This window comes from Neopelma chrysocephalum, unplaced genomic scaffold, assembly GCF_003984885.1.
Source record: "Neopelma chrysocephalum unplaced genomic scaffold, ASM398488v2 Primary Assembly neopelma1_61b, whole genome shotgun sequence".
Classification (NCBI taxonomy): domain Eukaryota; kingdom Metazoa; phylum Chordata; class Aves; order Passeriformes; family Pipridae; genus Neopelma; species Neopelma chrysocephalum.
Window position 1 is genome coordinate 14127395 of NW_020897717.1, and position 14350 is coordinate 14141744.

The 14350-nt window shown below is 40.1% G+C and overlaps 1 protein-coding gene across 3 annotated transcripts; it reads left to right on the forward strand.

Moving 5' to 3' along the window:
* Window positions 1-430: 430 nt before the first annotated feature.
* FBXO28 (F-box protein 28) lies at window positions 431-14077 on the forward strand. Of its 3 annotated transcripts, none has more exons than XM_027681865.1 (6): window positions 431-854; window positions 6653-6762; window positions 7717-7855; window positions 10311-10506; window positions 11775-11882; window positions 12382-14077. In XM_027681865.1, the coding sequence occupies exons 1-6, from the start codon at window positions 552-554 to the stop codon at window positions 12774-12776; spliced, it is 1251 nt and encodes a 416-aa protein (XP_027537666.1). In that variant the 5' UTR covers window positions 431-551; the 3' UTR covers window positions 12777-14077. The 3 variants fall into 3 exon arrangements, with proteins under 3 accessions (XP_027537666.1, XP_027537667.1, XP_027537668.1); XM_027681867.1 differs by lacking the exon at window positions 431-854 and adding an exon at window positions 1038-1166; XM_027681866.1 differs by lacking the exon at window positions 11775-11882 and having other exon boundaries at window positions 436-854.
* Window positions 14078-14350: the final 273 nt, after the last annotated feature.

Genomic DNA, 14350 nt, shown 5'->3' on the forward strand with positions numbered 1-14350 from the left:
GGAGGGAGCAAGGAGAGGGAGATCATGATCTCTCCATTCTCCAATCATAGGAAACAATGGGATGCTGTAAAGCCATCTCAGGGGAAGTTCAGGTTGGGTATTAGGGAAAAGCTCCCCATAGAGAGGGTGGTCCAGGATGAAAATCACAAAATCATTAGGGTTGGAAGGGACCACTGGAGATCATCCAGTCCAACCCTCCTGCCAAGGCAGGGTCACCTAGAGCAGGTGACACACGAAAGCATCCAGGTGTGTTTTAAATGTTTCCAGAGAAGGTGACTCCATGACCTCCCTGGGCAGCCTATTCCAGTGCTCTGCCACCCTCAATGTAAGGAAATTCTTCCTCATGTTGAGGTGGAACCTCTTGTGTTTTAGTTTATGCCCATTGCTCTTCGTCCTGTCGCCGAGAACAACTGAAGAGAGTCTGGCACCGTCCTCTTGGCACGCGCCTGGGAACGGGCTTTCCGTGGAACGGGCTTTCCGTGGAACGAGTCGCGCGCGCCGGCCAGTTGGCGCCCAACAGCCACTGGCGCACCCCCGCATTCCCGGCTGGAATGCCGGGCGGGGCCGTTGGCGGCGGTTGCGGAAGGGACGTCACAGGAGGGCGGACCGCGCTCCCCCGCGGAGGAAGGACGGGCTGCAAGATGGCGGCGCCGGAGGAGCGGCTCGTGTCGGAGGGCGAAGGCGGCGCCCCGGGCTCGGCGCGGCTCTCCCCGGCCCCCCTCCCGGAGTCCGCCGAGACCCTGGCGCCCATGGAGCCGCCGCCGCAGAGCAACACGCTCATGGGGCTGCCCATCGTGGCCATCGAAAGCATCCTCAGCTTCCTGTCCTACGATGAGACGAGCCAGCTGCGCCTGGTAGGGGCGGCGGGAGGCGGGGAGCGCCCCTGCGGGACCGGGGTCGGGCCGCCGGGATCCGCCCGCCGGGACAGCGGCTGGTGCCGAGGTGTCGGCGGCACCGGCCGACCCCCGCCGGGGAAGGGGCTGGATGAAAGGGAGTGGGGTGGGGTGGAATGGGATACGGCTTGATCCCTTCTCCAGGCTCGCCGTGTGCCTCCGTACGCGCATTCCTAAAGGGCTGTTACCGTCTCTTACTTCTTTCATTCCTTTCGTTCTCTGGGAGAAGACAGTGGGCTGCTGGAGGCTTATTTCTGCTCGTGACTGCTTGGGGTGGGTAGTCTATTGTGTCTCATGGGTGTGTTTATTTTTACTTATAGAGCTTAAGCCAAGGAGTGTAGGAGATGATGAGCCTGCTGCTCCAAGAGCCAAACCTATCTAGAAATAAATGTAGGGCAAAAAAAGAACATGTAAAAAACCCCCAACCCTTGTCTGTTTGAAAGGCTGCCTGCTTCTTGCAGTCATTGTGGTAGATCTAATAAAATACGTTACCTCTACCTCTGATCTTGATAACGACAAAAAAAGTGCAGCTGTCAGTGATGAGATCAATGTATATCAATATTTCACTGCCCGCATAAGGAGCTTGATGTAAACTGTGTCATGTTACGATAAGCTGAATCTCCTGCGAGGTTGTAAATGGAATAATAGTGAGGGAATTAATGCACAGCTTATGTAACCCTTAGTAAACGTGCATGTACTGTACTGTTTCTGTTTTAAGAACTCGATTAGTCCAAACTGGCTAATATTTCAAGCATATTTCTGCAGAAAATTAGACTGCTTGTGTCCTGGATCAGCAACCTCAAGTGTTGCATCCTGACTGTAACTTTAAAAAGCTGCTCAAGCAGAAAATCTGTTCTTATTCACACTGCACAAAGCACACCGGTTTCTAAATATTTCTAGAGCATGCTGTCAGTCCACTGAAGACTTCTGCTTCTTCTGTGAGAGTAGGTGGTGAGTCTGTAAAAGAGATGTATTACTTTGAGTAGAATATCCTGAGTTGAAAGGGACCCACAAGGATCATCCAAGTCCTACTCCTGGCCCTGCACAGGACAGCCCCAAGGATCTCAGGTGGTACTTACAGTTTGAATTAAGGGAAGTACATCATATACCTTTTGGGTATGCTTAGTGTTTCATGGTCTGTATTGCAGTGCCAGACACAGCCCTTGGCTGCACCTTTCCCATTCATTTTATAAATGATTGTACCTGTGGCAGCTCTCACCAGTCAGTAGAAGGCTTTCTCTGTCTCTAGCACCAAGTTAGTGTTTGTAAGCAATGCTGTGTTGGCACTGAAGCTGAGAATAGGAAAGGTGATGGTGTAAGGACTAAACCAGGTGTTTAGCTCTCAGTGGTACCTGGGAAATAAAATGTAACACTTTTACGTTTCCTTATGTAGCACCTCCAAGCTTGCTTTTCCAGAAGATGGCTGCCCCTTTCAGAAATACACAAAATCAGACTGGATAAATGTCAACTCTGAAACATACACAGAACAATGCTGGGCGTAAAATGAAGGAAACTATTAAGTTGGTCTTTCCCTATTTTTAGAGTCAGTGACAGCCAAGAAAATTTATCTCCATGAAATTCCTTACTGTTCCCTTAAGCTCATCAGAAGGCATTCACTATGAGCATTCTTCTGAGAAGAAAGTACCCTTTTTTTTGTCAACCAGCAGTAAAGAATCAAAGCTCTTCTGCTTTGACCCCATAAGCTTAATCAGCTGGGTCTTTCAGATGGCTGTTCAGAACTGAAGGTCTTCTTTTGGCAGTTCACTGAGAGGCAGACACTGAATGTTTTATGCAACTCCAGGTGTTGTTGGACAGAGAATTAAGGTAGCCTTTAAAAATAATAATGCCTAGGCATAAATTCATAATGAAATTTCATCACTTTCTGATTTTTAAAGGCGATGAGTAGCCTTGGGAAAGACTTGTATATTCCTGCTCTACGATGTCTTACGCAAACAGTAAATTTTTCTTTTCTATGAGAACTGACTTGAGTTGCATATCAAAGATGAATGAGTGGATATTATAGTAAGTAGTATTGTGCTAAAGATACATTGCAGGACCACATTAATTGAATGACAGGGATTAAATTGCATAGGTCTCATGCCTAAGCATAAAAATGTGCCCGAAAGCAGTTTCATTAATCCCTTAGAATGTGGTATCCCATGGGATAAAACAACTTGAGGAAGGCAGGAATATATGATCTAGGGCATCAATTGACCCAAACAAAATATGGATTCCCTAAATCAGTCACTCTGATGCATTCTCTGGATCGCAGCATTGAAACAAATGGATGTCCTGATATCCTACTTTGGATCACCTTAGCTCACTGATCCATAAACAAAAATAAATTCCTTGAATTGAACTGGTGTTGGATCTAGAGTGTGTACAAGATGACAGACTAAGGAGTTGCCTGGGTGGAACACCAGGACGTTTTCAGATTAAAATGGAGATAGGAACATGTATTGTTTATATAGAGCATAATCTCAGGCTTAAGATCCAGAAGTCTTTTTCTGTCAGCAAAGGATGAGGTAAAGAACATTTCCTGCTTGTGATGATTGCCATCAGGCAAGGCAGGACCCTGGGCCCCTCATTGTGCAAAGAAGCATTTGCTTTCCTGAGCATAATGCTTTTTGCTATTCCTGGTGTTACTGCATTTGAAAGCATAAATGAAGCACCTACTGGTTAAGCAGTGAAGTAGATCTAAAGTAACAGAGACTAAACAATAGGTATTCAGCGTGCAGTCTTGTCTGATATTATGTAAATCTTGAGCTCTCAAAATTTTGTTCAGATAAAGTGAATGAGAGGAAAAGCAGCAGCATTTTGCTTTCAGCCCTTTTGAGTATTTACTTCATTTACTTTCTCTGATAGTCATCATGACAGAAACACAGAAAACCCAGAAGATGTTTATGTCTGAAGCTGTAATGTTCTGGACAAGCTGCAGCCTAGTGTGCATGCTGATATGGAAACTAGCTATCTTCCAGCTTTTGAAGGCTCCTTCTAAGGGGATATTTTTAGTGACTTACAGAAGCTTTGAAATGTTTACCTCAGTGGGATAATAATGAAATTCTTATATTCCAGTTTCTTTTGCAGTCACATGTCTGAGCTTGGAAAGGCACTTCCATTCAGGTTAGGACTACAGCAGTCGTGATTAAAACCAAGCAATCCACAGCCTCCTTCCACGCACACTCTGAAGAGAAGGTTATCTTGGATTCTGACACGTTTCAGAAGTGACTTAGATTCTGCAGAAAACTTGTGTGTTTGTTTTCTGCACAGCACAAATAAGGACTGATAGCCTTTGGACAGCATGGCTTTAGTATTCCCAGTTGGAGTCCATCTGTATTTACAGGCATTTCTATTTTAAAGATTCTTGCTGAAGTCATCAACGTTTTGCCACTTACTTTACCCTAGAAAGGCAAGTTATGAAGGGTGGTGTCTGTGTAGTTCCTAAGAAAAAGAACGTATGGTGACTCTAAATACTTTAGGATGTTTTATATCTGCTTTGGACTTGGTTGTCTGGTAGTGAAACTTGGAAGAAATAAGACATGCTTGAGGAAATAGGAGCTAGTAGATTGTGTTAGTTTGTTTACAAATGAATTGGAAAATTAGTTCATAGGATCATAGAAAGCTGTTATTGTATATAAGTCAGCATGTGAAGAAGCAACCTCTCATCCTGCTTTTCACATGGACTTGGAATATCTTTCTAGCCCTGAAATTTGAACATAGGGGCTGGTTGGACTCGACATTTGAGGAAACTCAGGGTTTTCCAGCTCTCTGACTTGAATAAGAAAATATTCACCAAAATTTGCAAATACAAGTATGAGGAAATTTAACATTTTACTTTCTTACTGTGCACTGAATAGTGAGTATCAAACCGTCTTGGACTAATATGGATATTTAAAAGTGTAATGATGCTACTTTGCATATGACTGCTGACTGTGCAGTCTAGAAGAGGTATATCATTCCTATAAATACAGGTGCCATACAGTTTACATGGTAAACCAGCTGAGAATTAAGAGATGATTGCTAAAATAAGTTGCAAACAAACACTTTTTGTTTCTGGTGGTACCTGTTATCTGTTTGGCGTTTGGGTTCTAGACTGGTTATTGGCATAAATATGGGTAATGTCGAGAAACTGGAACAAATAGTTCATCATGCTGTGTAGTGTCAGCAAATGAGTAAGATTAAAAAAATCCAGAACGGTTCGTGTTACCCATTGCGAGTGCCTTGGCCGTGGGAGGGTCAGCACACTGGAAGGTCCTTTCTGCCACCAGATGTCAGTGTGCACGTGGTTAAAATCGCTCTCTGCTTTCTCCGAATCCGTAGCCGATCGTGTCTCCAGGGTTGTTTTTCCCTTGTGCCGAGTAACTGCAGAGCTGACGTAGCCCTCGTGCAGGTACTAGCGCCTGGTTCAGGGGTTTGGTAGCATTAGAACTAGAAGAAAGCTGTAAAGCCTTGTGCTCGAAAACAGTATCAGATTTGTGCACTCTTAATACAGCCACTAGCTCAGGAAAAAACCTGACGGTTTCCTCCTTCCTGCAGTTGAAGGGCCAGCATTATTCCTTATACTCAGGAGATGACTTAACTGGATCAGTGAATGTGGGGCAGAGTGTGCTGAGACTCTACCTCTGTAGTTCGCTTGTCTGATCCTTCTCCTTTGTTAACAGGGAAAATCTAATAACAAGGAGCACAGACAGATCCACAGTATTTGCTTAATGGTTTGTTAATACAGATCTGTTTGAAAATAGTCAGTTCTCACAGAACTTAAACTAACTGTGACTAGAGGAAGACTCAGAAAGCAGAACTTCTTTGTGTAGTGCCTTTTATATAAACAGAAAGTAATGGCAGGCTTTTCTGGAAGAATTGAGAATCTTCTTTTTCAAGGTATAAACTTACATAGACTTAAAAGTTATGAGATGAAGTGTATGAAGCAAAGGAGTGTTTATTTAAAAAAAAAAAAGAGAAGCTAATTCATTGGAATGTGGGGTCAAAGTGGAAATTGTGCACTTTAGTACTTAAAAAACCACCCAAAACAGTTTCTAAAACAGTTAGCTTTTGTCTGCAGAACTGAATTGCAGTGGCTTTAAACTTTTGTACGAGTTGGCTTTGTCCTGTAACTGGTAACTTTGTGAAGGTTTAACTTCAGCAGTTTATTATATCTTCTGCAGCTGTTAATGTCCTTTCTCTCTAAATCTCTGGGGGAGGCAGGGGAAAGAGACTATTGGTCTGTTAAATGGAGAGGAAAATACTTTTTTATATAAAAAGGAATCTTGTTTCATGTGTACTGTGTTGCATATGTTTTTGCATTTAATTGTGGCTGACTTCTAAACATAAGCTTTAAACACTGGCAGAAAACCTTCACGATTTCTTGGCTTTAAAGGCTTCTTTTTTGAAACTACAAAATACTAACTTGATCTACCGAAATCACTCTGGAGACCAAGCTAAAAGCCAGACACAGGCATTTACAAACTCCCATTAAAACCAGAGGAAATTGTATCTGCTTATATATGGGTGGCATCCAGCCTACTGTCTCCTGTTAGGCAATATCAGGAGATTAATTTGTGAACATAGCTGCTCCTTTTTGGAGTAGCATGACCATTGTTGGAGATGGTGAGGCCTTAATCTCAGCTGCAGTTTTTGCTCATTGAAATGGAGCAAAAAACAATAAGAGAGTCTTTTACTATCCAGCAAGTATGGATAAGGTAATAGTAAAAGTGACTTGTAACCTTAATTGAGCCTTAAGATTTCTTTTTACTTAAATACAGGTTTGTAAGCGAATGGACCTGGTTTGCCAGAGAATGCTAAATCAGGGATTTCTGAAAGTGGAAAGATACCACAATTTGTGTCAAAAGCAAGTTAAAGCTCAACTTCCAAGGTATGTATGAGTTAAAATTGTAATTTAATTTAATTGTGTTAGATTCTTTTAAGCAGATTATTGAAAAGGAATTTCTTAATGGCTAATTCCATTTATGTATCTTGAAAATTTGAGTCATTTGGTTTTCATTTTTTTTTTTCTAAAAGCACCTTGATCCTAAAATTTAATTACAGAATAATGGTGTGGAAAGTGTCTCTGACATTTCAAGTAGAGTGTGTTCTGTATTACTCAGCTCTTCTGGCAAGTCAAGCAAGGACTCCTAGGAATGAATAAATGCCATTCCTTTTCATGACCAACTGCCTTCACTTATGATTTATCTAAGACTGCTTTAAAGAAAAGCAGTGACAAGGATTAAACGGGGGAAGGAAGAGGGATTCGACGTGTGAGCATTTCTGAGAGCTAGTTTCTCACTGAAGCAATGTATTTCTTCCTCTTTCCAGTGAATAAGTGCAGCTGCTGCTGTGTCCTATGAGATTTCCCAGTCAAAGTGAAGAAACTAAATGCTACTTACCACAGAGATCTTTTGTCAAAAGAGCTTATATCTCAACCTAAACTTTGTAGCAAGCACTACTAATATATTGCATTTATTGTGTCAATTGCATTGAAGTGCTGACCATAGGAATGGGGGGGGATGAAAATATTCACACTGATTCGGTGTCTGCTGCTAGTTAGTACTGAAAGCTTGTTCTTAAATAGTCCTAAATTACATAAAGACTTTATGGATCACATAAGATGTAGTAATTATTTAGAGAACAAATTTTGTCTAAGAAAGTGAAGTATGCTATTACTAGCTGGTTCTCAATCTGTATCTCTTACTTCCATGACGACAAATGTTAGTGGTTACAGTTTCAAACCTCAGAGGGCTTTAAGGGTGAAATTACCTTGAGCAATGTTACAGTTGGATTTTTGTTGACTGCTTGTTAAATGAGTGTCACCTTATGGTCTGTCCTCTAGACGGGAGTCAGAAAGAAGAAATCACTCATTAGCTCGCCACGCAGACATCCTCGCTGCTGTGGAAACAAGACTCTCTCTGTTGAATATGACTTTCATGAAGTATGTGGATTCCAATCTCTGTTGCTTCATACCTGGAAAGGTAAAATGTAGACTATGTGTATGTGTCTCTGTGTTTAAAAAATAAGATGGTGTAACTTAACTGACACAGCTGTGGCAAATTGATATATTGTGTGTGTATATATATGTGTAAAAACTGTGTTTCAGATACTTGCAAACAAATGTACAAGCCAATACTCTGTTTTACCAGGCAGTCTGAAATGAATGAACCAGATTATATTTAAATATTAATTATTTTAAATTTGATCTCTGTTTGCCCTTAGATTCTCTCTTAATTCTGATGCTTGACTTATGGCATATACATCCTCTACAACCTTTTAGGAAAATCACGTGATCCAGGCTATCAGGAGATGTAATAATTTAGACAGTGTATGACACTAAGCACTCAATCAGGAATATTTTATGCACCTTTCTTAAGGGTTTGAGGACCTCAGATTAATTGAATAAAGATATCTAGTATCTGGAAAGACTGTTCAGTATTACAGTGGGTGGTGTATTTTTGTACAGTAGGTGGAATTAGTTTCAAATGTAAAGTGTGTTAAATGTGAATATCACTGAACAATTATGGTGTTTAGTACCCCAGCATTAAATATACATCATCTGGTGTACACTACTCCAGCATTAAATATGAATTATGCAAGAGAGATGTACATTGGAGATCCCGGTGTTTATTAAGCTGTGAAAACAACGATGCACGGGGCATTGACAAAATCTCGGTCAGAGAAAGATTGGTACAGCTCAGGGTTGAAAAATGAGATCAGTGAACATCAGCCTGGTGCTCTGTTCATTGATCTTTCCATGTAAGGTTTGGATATGTTGGTACTATGTTTTCATGAGCAGATGACTGAATTGCACGGGGATGAATGGAAAAGTTATCTGTTGGATTTGGGGGCAGCATGCAGGCATTTTTGCACTGAGTGTGGTAGGGTAGGCTGGGGGCATGTAATGTATTTTTGTCTTGAAGAGGTAACTTTTTCTGTACACTATTGCTGACTTAATATTTAATTAATTTTAAATTAAATAACTATAGTGTAATATATTCTTATATGACTTTGCATTGTATTTTTATATATACCATGTATTTTTAAAAAATGAATATAACAAAGTCAAGTGAACTTAAGTCCTTGATACTCACCTAGTAAATTAAATACTTAAAAGAAATGTTGCCATACTATTTTGAAGAGTAGATGGAAAGGCATTACTCAGTCTAGACCTGGAGTGTGCAGGAGTTGGGCAAGTGAGCTTGCCAGCCATTTTCCTTATGGGCACTGACTAGTAAGGACCTTGATTTATTTCGATATTACTGCTAAAAAGTCTGGGTTTTTTTTTTAACTATTTACTTAGTGTATGAGTTTGCTAAAGCTGCTGCTCTCTAGGCAGTTACCAGTTCACCAGAGAATAATATTTTCGTCAATCAGATTCAAGGCTTAGTGTTCACTTACAGTCTGTGGTTTCTGTCGCACCTGCATTGTTTCCCTTAAGAAGTTTTGCCACAGAACTGCCAGGAATTGAATTTGTGTTAGAATATGCAAACCCTGATTTGAGGTTTGGCATTCTGTGAGTGTTCCTGGTGATAGCAGAGTCCTGCTGCAGGTTTTATATTGAGGATGTTGTTGTTAACAGGATATAATGTGGGTGAAATTAGGGAAGTCTTTTGTAACTTTGTTGCTTGGTGAGAAACTTTAATCTTGTCTAGCTTTTGCAACTTTTTAGCTAAGCTTCCTTTATCAAAACACAGCTCCTTATGATCTGTGTTCTTCAGGAAACTCTTCAGCCATTTGTAATCCTGTGAGAAATAACCTGTGTAGTTTTGGCTGAGAGACCAGCACTCCTATCTTGACGTGGCTCAGACTATAATTCATAGATTAGTGACACACCTTTCATCTCTCTGTATCTCTCCTAACCAAAGGGCTTGTTTGCCAAACCCGTTAAGAGAGTTATGTTTTCTGTCAGTAGTGGATTGATGTTTTCTAAATTAATGTCTTTTGGACTTAATCTGAATTTGCACTATTTTGGGTGTATGCAAGTGGACTCAAGTAAATATTTACAGCTCTTCAGACTGACATAATGCTAATTTTAGCTACTTGAATTATGTGTTTCATAAGTAGCTGGGGTAGTGACTGCTCTGCATTGGGGCTTAGAGTATCTTGCTTCAGATTCTCTATAAGGAAATTATTATGCTCTGCTGAGTATAGATTATGTAACTTAGAAGTCAAGTATGGCTATAGTAAAACAAAATTTTGCATAATAAGCATTATTTCATGAGTTTGAAGAGAGCTGTTGTGATAGATTAAGTGAATAGCTTCTCTGATATATCATGAACGGCACTTCATTTCAAAAAGCTGATCTAAAACTAAAGCACACAGTGGTATGGAACTGTTATGTGGTAAAAGCCCCTGAATATGCCAGAAGTTTTAGAATGAACTGAAATAATCTTGCCTTTATCAGAAAATCCTAATTATTCTTAAATGTTTTAGGTAATAGATGAAATTTATCGAGTGTTAAGATATGTAAACTCTACAAGAGCTCCACAGAGAGCTCATGAAGTTCTTCAAGAACTAAGGGACATTTCCTCCATGGCTATGGAATATTTTGATGAGAAGATTGTTCCAATACTGAAAAGAAAGATGCCTGGGTCAGATGTATCGGGACGTCTGATAGGAACTGCCCCAGGTATTAATTCCAACATATAGTTAAGTTTTATTTAGCTTTTCTGTAAAAATTCACAGCACTGTATGTTTTTAAAGCTACCTCCCTTAAATATGAGCTTTATTACATAAATATTGATGATACTTGTTTCTTAAGAATGCTAATTGAAATTCATTTGCTTTGAAATTTAAGGAGCCTTTGTACTACCAAAAGAACAGTCACTTGAATGTATGTTAGAATTATGCATAGTGTGTATTCCTTAAACAAACGCTTTTGTGCCACCAATGAATGAGACTTTATCATTGCATTTGGTTGAAATTTGGCACATGAAACGACAACTCGATGCCTTTTATTTTTAGGACAATCAGCAAATGAATTTGCTTAAGCTGTTGTAGTACATAGAGAGCTAGAACATACTTGTATGTGCTTTTTTACTTTCCTGGGGCACTATTGTGTACACTAACAAGCAAAATACTTACAGGTAACAGTGAAAAGACAATAATTAAAATAACAGTCTATAAGCAAGCAATTAAACTGGTCCTTCATATAATCTTTTCAGTCTTTCCAGAACTTTTGTGAACCTAAGTCTAAGGTAGTTGCCTGGATGGCCAAAGGCAAAATGCTGGTAAAAATGTAGCATTTTCCCTGTACAGGATATCTTCACGCTTCAGAAACTGTGAAATTAGCTCCCTAAAAGGATAACTTAATAAAAATTGAAGAAAAAAAAATTACATCTTAAAAAAAAAGATAGGTCTAACTGCAGGAGATGCTTGCTGTTTCTTGTATATCCTGTCCACCCTTTTAGCCATGTGTATACCAGCTGTTAATTATATCTTGTTAATTATACTTTCATTTTTAAAATTATATAGGGTTTAAATTTTTTTTAATTATATATGTTAAATATATATGTTAATATAATCTGAGCCTCTTGGGTGAGGAAGTATTGCCCAAAACCATAGTTGAGGTCCATTGGCTTTTCAAGGCCAAGGCTTTAAGGTGTATAAAAATGCCTGTCTCGTGTTGAGGGAGGAGCATAACGTCTCCAATGGCAACCCCTTAGTGCCATGTAATGGTAGCTGTGCTGGCATCCTAACTGACAAAAAAGAGGAGGAAAAGGAGGATGACTGTTCTAGGCTGTTCCTGACTGTTCTGTCTGCACAGCACTTACAAGTTGCATCTTACTTGCACAGCATTGCTTGAAGAGTAAAATATCAGAAAAAGCGATAGATATCTTTTATGGCAGAAGAAGTGAAAGAAATTATACAGTAGCTGTTAGTCTCCTTGATTTGCAGGAACTTTATTAGAATCAACAGTTCCAAGCTCAGATTGCAGTATGGCTTTAGTACTTAGGAAGAGTGATTCTAAAGAAGCATGGGAAGTAAATTCCTTTCTTCTAAAATGTAAGTTACACTGAAATATCTTGTTAAGCCCCAAATCAGAAAATTTTAGAACTTTAGCTGCCTGCAACTAAGACAGCAGATTTTTGCTGCTGTAATGAAAGATACTTATTTACTCTAACTATTCTGTATTAAGTAGATGTGTTGTGGGTTTTTGACTTAACATCTGTGACATTAAGTCTACATGACAATATCTCTATGCAATTTTTGATACAGCAAAAGGAGGGGGGCTTATATACAGGAAATGAATGATGAGCTGTTTTCCAGACTATAAGTCTGGAAAAGCTGAAAAAGCTATAAGTATTTTAAATTAAATTGTGCTCTGAGATTACCACACATTCTTCTTAGACACTTAAATGACTGTAAAGCTGTTTACATGTTCATATAACTTGCAGCCGGTGTTCAGATTCATGTTTGGGGAGTAGGGATAAGCAAAGTGTGAAAACTGGGACACAGTTTTTACCATGAAGTTTTAGAGGACTAATCATACTTCTCTCTGAAGTTCCAGGGCCTTCTGCAGCACTGACAACAATGCAGCTGTTCTCCAAGCAGAGCCCTTCCAGGCAGGAAGTCACCAAACTCCAGCAGCAAGTAAAAGCGAACGGCACGGGCTTGACAGCACTAAAGCGGGAGATCTCCGAGCTCCGCATCAAAGTGCAGGAGCAACAGAAACAGCTCCAGGATCAAGATCAGAAACTGCTTGAGCAAACCCAAATCATAGGTGAACAGAATGCCCGGTTGGCTGAGCTTGAGCGCAAGCTGCGAGAGGTGATGGAGAGCACAGTAGGAAATTCCTCAGGTTCTGGCTCAAATGAACAATCTCCTAGAAAACGGAGGAAGGCGGTGGATTCCACAGACTGTCCTAGGAAATCTAAGCGCCTTCGAAACAGAAAATAACTTGGGAGTGAATGACACCTTCAGGAGGATACACTGCTCTAGTAGCCCAAGCAGGTCTGCTTGTTTGGATACTGCGACCGGCTTCATGGTGTCACTTAGCTGCTGGCTCTTCAAAACACCTCTTAGACTTGAACAGTTATTTTCTTTCATTGACTTTTCCCCTGCTTTCTCTATGGGTGGGCCTAATGCACAGAATCTTTAATATTTGCAATAGTTACATACTAACCAGACCTGCTCTGTTATGTTTTGAAGGGTTAACCTTTTTTTTTTTCCTGTGCAAACGTGTTTAAAGTAAAGTTATTTGTGTTTATGCATATGTTCACAAAAAATCTTAAATAAATTGTCTTAACTGACTAAAAAGTTAAGCGTAAAAACAGATGTCCTGTTCACTTGAAGTAAAGATCCACTTTTAAAATCTTGTTTTTGAGAACTTTACCTTTTTTGTTACAAGTGACCTTGTCTGGAATGTCTGAAAAGTAGTTAATACTTTTTGGGGTTCTCTGTAATGAGTAAAACTGACTTCTTAAGCTACAGTATTGGCTATATATTTTTGTAAACTTACAAGGAAGGGCCTTCTATCCAGTCTTCACATGCACACACCCTGGTTCTAGGTCTTGGGAGCCATATTCTACATTTGCATGGATAGATGCATGTACAGCTTAGTCAGCCTGCCAAAAGCACTTGCCTGAAATTGTTCCAGACTCTGGGAGAGAGCACAGAGACCTGTAAAGCAATTTCTTTGTTCCTCAGCCATAACTTAGCATCTGCTTTCAGCACAGCTGCTGTTTTACAGTGAGGTGGTGTTAGGAGGTGAGTGGCAGGAGAGTTTGAACCCTGTCTGCAAGGCAGGTATTGTTGGCCAAAGCTGGAGAGCTGAGAAGTGTCCTTCACTTGGTTCATAGGCCAACATCTAACACGTATCAGACAAATTGTCCCTACACTCACCAAGCCTGAGGGACATCATTTGAGTGAAATGCTGTATTGTGGGAAAACTGAAACTATTTTGTGTGTCTGTGTTGAGGTTGAGGTGGAAATTTCTCTGTAACACTGATGACAATATTCTAAGCTTTCCTTATCCTAAAAGGTAAATAACTTCAGACAAAGCTTTAATTTCTTTTGCACTTCTGTTTTGAGCTTGTAACTGGAAAAGCATGTCTTGCACTGTTCAGTCTCTCTGGTCACTTTAACCACCTCAGAGTTGTGTACAGTGATTATTCCTCTCCCATCTGTATATTTTTGGAACCTTATACAAATACCATTGTCCTTGGTTTTGTTTTAATGTACTAAACTATGTAGCTTTATCATTTGACTTATGTTTTCTTTTTTTAACTAGCTGCTGCTTTGGGTTTAGGTGGTTCTGAATTCAACTTGGGATGGCATTGAAGATGCAAATGCTGCATTTGTAGCTGTCCACAATCTCAATACTATGGGTTAAAGTGCAAGTTTCTCTTTCATTTTGTACAGCTGTCAGCATAACACAGTGGCTGTATTTAAAGCACCGAACAAACAAATCAGAAATTGTCTGGTCAAATGTTACATAATCACAGAAAATGGATGTTTTTCCTGAATTTCCA